We start from the raw sequence: 10637 nt of genomic DNA on the forward strand, positions 1-10637 counted from the left end.
GTGGATGATGTTGTTTGCAGAAAACAGTAAAGAACAATTGCAGTAGATTGTATTTCAGATGTAAAGAATAGGACCGGGGTCCACAGTTCACTAGAGGTGTCTCTCCCATAAGAATTAGCATGTTGGGTGAACAAATTACAGTTGGGCAATTGACAAATAATGAGGGCATGACAATGCACATACATGATATGATGAGTATTGTGAGATTTAATTGGGCATTACGACAAAGTACATAGACCGCTATCCAGCATGCATCTATGCCTAAAAAGTCCACCTTCAGGTTATCATCCGAACCCCTTCCAGTATTAAGTTGTAAACAACAGACAATTGCATTAAGTATGGTGCGTAAAGTAGCCGACAACTACATCCTTAGACATAGCATCGATGTTTTATCCCTAGTGGCAACAGCACATCCACAACCTTAGAACTTTATGTCACTGTCCCAGATTTAATGGAGGCATGAACCCACTATCGAGCATAAATACTCCCTCTTGGAGTTACAAGCAAAAACTTGGCCAGAGCCTCTACTAGCAACGGAGAGCATGCAAGATCATAAACAACACATGATAGATTGATAATCAACATAACATAGCATTCACTATCCATCGGATCCCAACAAACACAACATATAGTATTACAGATAGATGATCTTGATCATGTTAGGCAGCTCACAAGATCCGACAATGATAGCACAATGAGGAGAAGACAACCATCTAGCTACTGCTATGGACCCATAGTCCAGGGGTGAACTACTCACACATCACTCCGGAGGTGACCATGGCGGCGTTGAGTCCTCCGGGAGATGATTCCCCTCTCCGGCAGGGTGCCGGAGGCGAAATCCTGAATCCCCCGAGATGGGATTGGCGGCGGGCGGCGTCTCTGGAAGGTTTTCCGTATCGTGGCTCTCGGTACTGGGGGTTTCGCGACGAAGACTATTTGTAGGCGGAAGGGCAGGTCAAGGGGCGTCACGAGGGGCCCACACAGTAGGGCTGCGTGGCCAGGGGCTGGTCCGCGCCGCCCTGTTGTGTGGCCACCTCATGGCCCCACTTCGTCTCCTCTTCGTACTTCTGGAAGCTTCGTGGAAAAATAGGCCCCTGGGCGTTGATTTCGTCCAATTCCGAGAATATTTCCTTACTAGGATTTCTGAAACCAAAAACAGCAGAAAACATCAACTGGTCTTCGGCATCTTGTTAATAGGTTAGTGCCGGAAAATGCATAAATATGACATAAAGTATGCATAAAACAAGTAGGTATCATCAATAAAGTAGCATGGAACATAAGAAATTATCGATACGTTGGAGACGTATCAGTGACCCGCACATCGTCGATAGCGGTGTCGAGCTCGTCGCCTCCCACCGGAAGCGGCGGGATCGGGACTCCCCCTCAGGCGCCATCCTCCGGGCACGCGGAAGTCCGGCGGCGCCGGGTAGCTCGCCATGTGCAGGAGTCCCGCCTTCCACTAGTGTAGGGACCGGCGGCCGAAGCCGTTGTTCGTCGCGCCGTGGCCCGCCATTACTCGCTGGTGGAGGGGGATTGTGGAGAGAAGACACGGCTGGGGAGAGGAGGGAGACGGCGGTGCCGAATGCAGCCAGACGCAAATAGAGGGATCCGAATCTGAGGCGACGCCGCGTGGAAGCTACGCGTCCGGCGAAGTCTGACTGGCGGCAGGCTTTTGAGGCGCGCGGAAGACGATTGGCGTCTGTCGCCGACAAGTCGGGGCCATCATCTGCGCGGGAAGTTTTCTCGACGTTTCCCGCGCTTTTGTTTCGTCCGGAGTCCCCGAGTGCTTCGCGGGGGGCCGGGGATGACCTGAGCACGCCGGACGGATGAAAGCCCAAATCCGAGTGAAAACAAGGAACCGGGGACGCGACTAGAGTGTTTTCGTCAATCCAGATAAAAATAAGGCATCCTGGGGATCTCGGCGGGAGACGAAAATGCTCTAATTCTGGCTTTGTGTTTCTTTTTTTTTTTTTTTGAACAGGAGAGGCCCCGAAGGACCTAGAGCTTTGTTGACATGGGCAGTACAAATTACATAAAGGGTCCTGAGAAAAAGGAAAATTACAAAACGACCCAAGCAGGCTTTGTGTTTCTCCCCTAGCAATTGAAAAACTCTCGTGCTCCCCTCCAATATACAACTGCCGAAATTTTGTAGAATTGTAGTTAAAAAATAGAACAGCTGAAAAGATAATTTGGAGTGTCAGCTAGAAAGATGTCAATTGCCATCTCATCATCGAGCCTAGATGACATGCCTTTCTTTTCCTTCCACGGAAGCATCTAGACGCAACCATGCTCATACGTAGCCGAAGTCGATCCCATCTCATAGAAAATTCGAAAATGCGCTACACCAAAAGCGCCACGCACCCGGCCCGCGTGTCCTCCCCTCCACAGCTGCCTCGCCGCATGCGCTGACACGTACCCCGTCTGACCGCCGAGAAATACTCCCACTCGCCACTCCATCTTGCCAGCCCCCTGTTCTTCTTGCATTCCTCTGCTTTTCTTTTGCAAATTCTAAGCCCTTTTCATTACTCCGGCGATCGGTGATCGTTACTCCAGGAGCGCACACGCTGTAGCTGTTCACTGATAGCGCGGTAAGTGAGCTAGCTGCCATGTCGGGGATCTCGCTGGCCGTCGGGCCGCGGTTTGGCTCGGACAACAACGCGGCGGATCGGCAGCCGCCGGCGACGATGCTCGGGGGTGTCATGGGGTCGCTCCGCGTCATCGAGCTCCAGCTCGTCGCCTTCATCATGGTCTTCTCCATGTCCGGCCTCGTCCCGCTCATCGACCTCGCCTTCCCGGTCTTCACCACGCTCTACCTCCTCGTCCTCTCCCGCCTCGCCTTCCCTTCGCTCCACCACAAGCTCGACGACGACGCCGCCGCCACCCACTCCGCCGCGTCCCAGGAGATCTTCCGCGGCAGCACGTAAGCAGTACTACTAACCCGCCCTCGTCAGAGAAGATTGGTTTCTTGATTCTTGTTTTGTTCTTCCGTACGTAACATAGATGTACTAATCTAGAGGTTTGTATGCGAAGGCTGTTCCAGGTGTACGTGGTGATTGGCACCACGGTGGGCCTGTTCCTGCCGCTGGCGCACGTCCTGGGCGGGTTTGCGCGCGGCGACGACGCCGCCGTGCGGTCCGCGACGCCGCACCTGTTCCTGCTCTCCTGCCAGATCCTGACGGAGAACATCATCGGCTCGCTCGGCGTCTTCTCGCCGCCGCTGAGGGCGCTGGTGCCGCTGCTCTACACCGTGCGCCGCGTCTTCGTCATCGTCGACTGGGTCTACGACGTGTGGACCAACAAGCTCGTCACCCGCACCGCCCCCGTGCAGGTTTGCGCCCTCGGCTTTCACTTTCAGAAAGTTCAGTTACTTCCTCCCATCGTGGTCGTCCACTTAACTCTGTGATATGCAGGACAAGGCGTGGGTCTGGTTCGGGAGGTACCTCGCCGTGGCGAACCTCGTCTACTTCTCCATCAACCTCTTCGTCTTCCTCATCCCCAAATTCCTGCCCCGTGCCTTCGAGACCTACTTCCACACACGCGACGAGGTCTACGCCAAGACGGCGGAGGACAAGCGTTCGAGGGATATGTCGTCCGTGGACGATGACGGCGCCGCCAAATCGAACGTCTCCAAGAAGGCCGACTGAGATCGTGATCGTGCTCACCAGTTGTTCGGTGTTGAGCTGCGTTATTGCTAGTGTGCTTGCTCTGTAGATGCAAGACTGCGTTGGGAAGATGTGCCTGTGTGGCCGCGTGTTATGGCCATCCACACATGGACTGGGGGTGTTGTACATTTCGGTCTGTACTTCTGAACTTTCGTAGAGTATTATTGTTATTTGCTTACACAAATGGTCAGATTCTGCTTTTGCTGGTGATGGGCGGTCGCCAGAGTCGGTAGCAAGTTTGTCCCTTTCTATATCTGACAGCATTTTATCTCCACCAACATAATCCAGATTAGGGCCAATACGAATGAAATCCCCTCCAATGTGAAAATAGATGTTCAAAATCTCTGTCGGATCCATGATTTCACTGTAATAAACTGAACATTGTCACTAAATCTTCCTAAACCGATGAATATCAAAAGGAAATCATCATAAACTTAGGAAAAAATCAATCTTTCCCACCACAAAACCTTCAATTATGGCTCATCCAAATCCCTAAACCTAACTATCTACCGAGATGACAAACAACGGTTAATGAAGGAGAAAGGGCTTACCTCGCGTGGTCCGCCGATCACCCGTTAGTCGCCATTAGAGTCACACGATGAGAGAAGGAGAAGAGACACCTCAAGCGCTACGATGAGTGGACTACGTGGACCGGTGGGCTGGCCCAACAGGATATCTAAACGAACTCTCCTCGCTTCCTCTTCGCACGGTCAACAATTCCTTTTTACGCTGCCACGGGTTAGGAGTTTAGGGCTCGATTTAGCTTTCCCCTATGACTTCAAAGTTTGTTTTGGACTTTTTGCTGGTGATGGTCTGTACTTCTCAACTTTTTCCAGTTCTTCCAGCATCTTGGACTGTCTGTTTCCTCTTCCTCTTTTTAGCACGGGAAGGACCAAGAACAGTCCGGTATAGCGGTATACAAATCAGAACCAGAAGAAAAATAATAATCCCTTCATGACATAATATAAGTTTGACTTGAGTTTATATATTAATAAAATTATATTTTTTTGATAAAGGGAATATATTAATATCAAAAGATACCAATTACACCCAGCATCTGCAACAACGCACCATCCTAATAGCGCTACGGATGCACACAACCGAAAAAGGAAAAGAAAGCTAAGAAACAAAAGTCCCGCTACAGTGGCCTTACAACAGCAAAACATCTACCGCCAAGACAACACCTGAAAAACAGACTCTCCAAATACGACGCCTCCAAGAAGGGAACAATGCTCTAACACCGTCATCGCCCGATCAAAGATCTTAGGTTTTCACCCTGAAGATAGTCCCCGCTCTCAAAACAATACCTCCAACAAGATCATTGCCAGACACAACCAGTTAAGGCCAGACCTTGGGTTTTCACCCTGAAAGGTAGGACTCTAAACTTCACCTGTGTTGTCGCCCCCACTTTCATACCGTTGCTGTGAAGCCCGGAACACGAAGCAAGTCCCTCAACAGCGCGGAGACTTGAACCTCCCTTAGCTAGTCCTCCCCTCTCATGAAATTCTCTTCTTCCGACTTTCATCATGGATCCATAGTCACTTGATGTCGACACAGAAAAAGAGCTTTGCGCCGCTCCCTCCAGAACCAATCGGTCGGAATAAAAGCATGGGTGTGCACGACCGAATACCACCGATCCAGCAAACTCCAGGCAAAAGCACTGTTACATTCGCAGGTGGAGCCTTCCGGAACCCAACACTCTGGCCAGATCACGAGTCCAGACCTCCGGTAGGTCCTCCTCTTCACGCAAGAGAGGCCCTAGGACCGCCGCCTTTATTCAGGTCGGACCCCCACGTCGGCGACCACCCTAGGCTGGCCACTCCAACCCTCCACCAGCAACACCATCGCCGGCTTCCAAGCCCCTCCATCTCGCCGCCGGAACGTGGTGATAGATCAATAGATCCACCACCACCAACCGCAGGCCGATCCTCTCCGGCGAAGAAGAGGGTCACCTCCACCGCCGAACCCAAGGCTGCTGCCCCGGGCGTCCTCGTACCGCGGGAGAAGCCTAAGATCATCACCCCTCACCGGCGAGAGGCGGAGGGAAAGGCGCTCGCCTCCACCAGCCACCACCGCTGGCATGCCGCCGATGGGAGGCGGGGAGGCCGCAGCCCGCAGCTGGATCGACCCCGGGAGGACCGCCGCTGCCCCTACATCCTCATCCTTTTGATAAAATTATATATACACTTTTCCTAACAAATAGCTAGCTGTTTTGTAATTGGCGAACAGTCACTTTTCTGTCCGTTTGATTCTCTTGATTTGCACCACTCTTGGCGCGCCCATAACGTTCCTTTTGGGCTCATTCTGGGCCTTGCCCATGGAGACGCTCTAGCAGTTCCGGCGGAAGAACTGCCTGTCATTTCGTTTGACTTGGGGACGATGTGAAGAGGCGGAGATGGTCACGGCGGAGAGATCCGCAGGGACCCCGCACCAGCCACGCCGGATATGAAGACAGTGGTGGTTCGCTGGGGCGGACGCCTGGGACGCCACCGACGAGACGGGTACTCCTCGGCCTCCTTTGTGTGCTTTGCTCCTCTGTTCGATTTGCTCGCTGGTGTGAGGATTTGGTCGGCGGTGCTAGTCGGAGTTAGCGCGACCGCCGTGGGGAGCTGCGGGGTTAACTTTCGATTCCTGCAGCGCGCCTAAGGATTCAGACGACAGGCGCGGCGGCGCTACCATGGGGTCCTCAGCGGGATATTTCAGCGCTGGAGAGCGCGACACATTGGATTCCCCCTCATTGCATCTCCTATCATGTCAAGGACTCCTTTGCTTAAGATCTGATGTGCGAAAAGCTTGAATAGCTCAGGGTATGGGTGCAATTTAGGTTCTGTTGTTTTTGTTTTGTCCGTGCGCTGTTCATGGTGTGAGTGTTCAAATAGAAACATGATTTAGATTTCAGCTCCCATTGCTTTAAGATGTGGTGTAGCTTGAATTGATTAGTGTTCCAGTGCGATTCAGGTTCTGTTGCTCGTTTCAACTATTTTGTATGTTCATCCAGGTTAGGTTGTTCATGATAGTGGTGTCCCAGTGCCCATTTTGCCAGAAGCAAGCATCCAGGACGATGAAAATATTCAGGCCATCAAAATGTGTTAGGACATATGTGTGATGTTCTTTGGACTGCATTCTTCCCATGACAAGCGTGTTGTGATATCGGGCATGATTGAAGCCTTGAGGGCTTGGGTCACATTTACTTCCCATGATGATCTGCTAAAATGGAAAACGATGGGCTTGTGTGTAAATAATAATTCTAGCAGTCTACCTAGCTCTTGTACAGAGACACCACATTTTGGGTGCACATTCACTGCATAGTCTCCTGTCATTAAAACTCTTCAACTAGTGATCAGTTCTGACACGATACGAAACTAGATGTGAGAATTCTATAAAATCATATCTGGAGAGTGGAGTTGGCATGATTTAAAATCATATCTGCTCCAATTTAAACTTATATCTAGCTCCTCTGCGTTTTCATTTTTTCGCGGTCTCGCTGGTAATGTTGTTGGCGCTAGGTCTGCGTAGTTAGTGATTCATTTGTGCAGTGTAGGTAGTTCAATTTTTTTATGAGGTAGCGTTGCTGCTGTACTTGTGGAGCTGATGCCTCCAGCCGCTTCACGGTCATGGAAAACCTCCAGAGTGGTGTTGAAGGCGGAGGTTGCTGTGGGGAGTAGGACGTCGAGCTCTCTATGGGTTCGTGTTGAGCAGGAGGCCGAGCTCGTTGAAGTTGAATTATGGGTTATATCAGGTTTTATCTGATTTCGTGTTCTTTGTTGTTTCAGTTCCATCTCTAGTTTAGGCTTCAAGTTTGGTGTGTAAGATTGTCTTATTATATTAGTGCTTAGTTGATTTTCTGGGCATGTTATTCTTAGTTTGTTTGACCAGAATTTTCATGTCTTCTGGTGTGCTCACAGCTTGAATACGTTAGGTTCTAGTTCTGTTGTTTCAGCATGATTTTTTCCTGATGTATGATTCTGTTACTTAGTTGATTATGGGTTAGTTTTGCATTTGAGGGTTTTGTGTGTTGTCAGCATAGTTTGCGTTCTCATAGCTTAATAGATATGTCTGCTGCATCCACTTGGGCGATAAAGTAGCTGAGCTAAAAAAAAAAAGCAGCTAGCTTCAGAATGAGTAGAGAATTTCCATCCAATCATTGATCTAACCTGAGCATGACTCCCTATTCTTCTGGTGCATACACTTCTAAGTTATTGACAGCAGAACAGAGCGCTCAACACATGTGGGTTGCAAATGAGCTTACAACTCTGTAATCAATCAAGATTTTCAGCTGACGAACTAGAGCCATCAAGACAATATGCACTGGTTATCAACTGCGAATGGAGAGAACTTGAAATTCTGCAATCCAGGTTGATTCAACCAATGGAGTGCTGAGTCCAGAACCATCACCATCACCAGCAATGACGATCTCAGTCTGGATGGTGCTCCAGGCATTGCGGCTGAAATAGGCTGGTGCTTAATTGCTTGTCTTATTTCAGTTTGCACCCTCTTTTTATTTCACTATCGTTTTGTTTAGTCCGTTCCATCAGTCTTCCAGTCTCTTAGTTTCTCAGGGTTTTCTTGAGTGTCTCTCATTTTTTGGCCTTTCTTTCTTTCTTTCTTTCTTTCTTAGTGCCTCATTTCATTTCTTAAGCGTCTCAGTTCTTCAGTATCTTATTCATCAGCATTCCAGTCTTCTGTTTTTTTTTCTTATCCATTTCTTCATGTTTTAGTTCTCTTTCTTTTTCTCTGTCCTTTAGTGTCTCTTTCTCCAGTCTCACAACACCTTAGTTCAGAGTTATTCTTCAGTATCTTTGTTCATTCTATTTCGTTTTCATTTTTCAGTTATGTTTTCTTCCGGTCTACCGTTTTCTCTGTTTTTCAGTCTCTCTTTCTGTAGTATTTCTGCATAGGAACAACACCTTAGTTCAATGTTGTATTCTTGGAGTCATTCTTTAATTATCTCAGTTTAGCAGTGGAAAACATTGTTATCTTGAGTTTAGCTCAGTCCTCTAATTTACGGTGTTTGTTTCTTCTAGTCTCTCGTGTAGGTCAGTTTAGCATTACAATAGGAATTCCATTTCTATCTTCATTCTTCCGTGTTGGTTTCTTCCAATGTCTCGCTTTCTCTATCCTTCAGTGTCTTTCTAGTATTTTCCCAGCAGCATGTCTGTTTCTTTCTTTAGATTTTAGTGTCTCTTTCTTTAGTCTTCAGTTATTAAGTTATATTTTTTAGTGTTTTATCCTTCCTCAATCTTCTTTTTAAACTCCACATCTTCTCAGTGTTTTTGCAACTCAATATTTCTTGAGCCTTCAGCTTGTCTTTCTTGAGTTTCTAGCAGCATAGTCTTTCTGTCTTCAGTACTTTAGTTTTACTTCTTTATCTCTGTCATTTCTTCAGTTTCCCGGTTTATTATTTTTACAATTATATCATTTTATTTGTCAGTCACTAGTAACTCAGTACTTTGCAATCTCTCAGTCCTGATGGTTTTGTCTAGTAGTGCAAAACATTCGTATGTTAGTATCTTGAGTTCCTCATTCTATCATATTAGACATAGATTTGCTACTTCATGCTTTGATTGTCTCAGTTTTTCAGAGTAGCATGTCAGTTAGTGGCAAACTGGGTAAGTGACACTTGGTTTGTTCACTTATCATGCTACTCGCTAGCGCGAAAACCTTGGTTGCCGCCTTGCCGGTTGTGTTCGGGCACTCCTCTGTCCTTTGTTTATTTTGTGCTCTGAATTTTTATCTTCTATTAACTTGCCTTTGTATTTTTTTTGGCTGGGGCGTGGTTTTTGGGGTGCGGTAACCGTCAATATTTTTTCCTCAATCATCGGCAAATATATGTTCAGTTTTGTCCTTTAATATTTTTTGTTCTACTTTACACTAGAGGTAGTTTCTTTTGTTTTTATTTCAGTTTTGAATAGATTGTAGGTAAACAAGAGTACATAAAAGCAGGTGGCAAGCCAGGTACGTAACACCATCCCTCAAGGCATATGTGTTTGAACACATCCTTTTGCTAGTTCTGCATCTACTAGTAGTTTTGAATCTGACAGGATAAAAATTCATGTTTCACATCACGGAACGTTCAGGAACATACCTTGGACTTCAGAGAATCTTCAATCTGATGTAGGTCTTCTTGCATAGCCTGCTTGTCTTCTCCTTTGGTGCTTGCAGACCTCGATCTGATTATTTCTTTCCTTTTTTCCTTTACTTTTTTGTGGGAGTTTCTCGATCTTGTTGTTCCTGAAATGATCAGCGGAAGCTTTTTTGTGTCGAAGGAGTGGGTGAGCTCGTGCGATATTTGCTTGTTGGACAAGAAGGTTGATCAGGTGTTATGCGCTTACAGGGGTTTTATATTACTTGTTTTTTGGGCTTTGCATGTTATGGAGCCTTAGGTTGCATGTTCTTAACATGGGCTGCATCAACGTGGTATGGGACAATGAGCCGTTGAAACTCAGTGTACACTCAAAAATGTAAAACGGCAACGTCCACTGAATGTGCCTGTTCTCACGACTGAAAACAGACACTTTTTTGGTTAACTGAATCATTTTCATTGAGTTATTGACTAGTATAGTTGTCATATTTTGATTGGCTATGAAAATGTGCCCGTTCCTGAATTGAAAAACAGACAATGTTGTATAGTCACTCCCTATATATATCTAGTCGGATGTACAACCCAAGTTCTAAGGTTCAAGTTCTAAGGGACGCATATTTAGAATCTTATTATAATAAAAAAACACTATAGAAGCTTCCCCTACCGTATTTCTAAAAAAAACAATGCTAAATCTATAACATATTAAAATATATTTTATGATGAACCGATGGAATTGATTTAAGAATATAAATTTTGACATTTTTTGTGATAAATCTGGCCAAAATTTACCGTTTGATTTCAAAAACATCTTATAGACATTATATTTCCACATAGAGGGAGTAGAGCATAGTGGTGAGCTTTCAAAATGGTCCTAGCATAGATGGAGTACAACA

The 10637-nt window shown here is 47.0% G+C and overlaps 1 protein-coding gene and 1 long non-coding RNA gene across 2 annotated transcripts; both read left to right on the plus strand.

Moving 5' to 3' along the window:
- Positions 1 to 2473: 2473 nt before the first annotated feature.
- Positions 2474 to 3870, plus strand: LOC127334365 (uncharacterized). Its single transcript, XM_051360809.2, has 3 exons — positions 2474 to 2920; positions 3031 to 3328; positions 3411 to 3870. The coding sequence occupies exons 1-3, from the start codon at positions 2607 to 2609 to the stop codon at positions 3642 to 3644; spliced, it is 846 nt and encodes a 281-aa protein (XP_051216769.1). The 5' UTR covers positions 2474 to 2606; the 3' UTR covers positions 3645 to 3870.
- Positions 3871 to 5974: 2104 nt separating this feature from the next.
- Positions 5975 to 10218, plus strand: LOC127334366 (uncharacterized). The gene is made up of 2 exons (XR_007872144.2): positions 5975 to 6469; positions 6661 to 10218. It is a non-coding gene; the product is annotated as an uncharacterized lncRNA (long non-coding RNA).
- Positions 10219 to 10637: the final 419 nt, after the last annotated feature.

Source organism: Lolium perenne, chromosome 2 (genome assembly GCF_019359855.2).
Source record: "Lolium perenne isolate Kyuss_39 chromosome 2, Kyuss_2.0, whole genome shotgun sequence".
In the NCBI taxonomy this organism is placed as follows: Eukaryota; Viridiplantae; Streptophyta; class Magnoliopsida; order Poales; family Poaceae; genus Lolium; species Lolium perenne.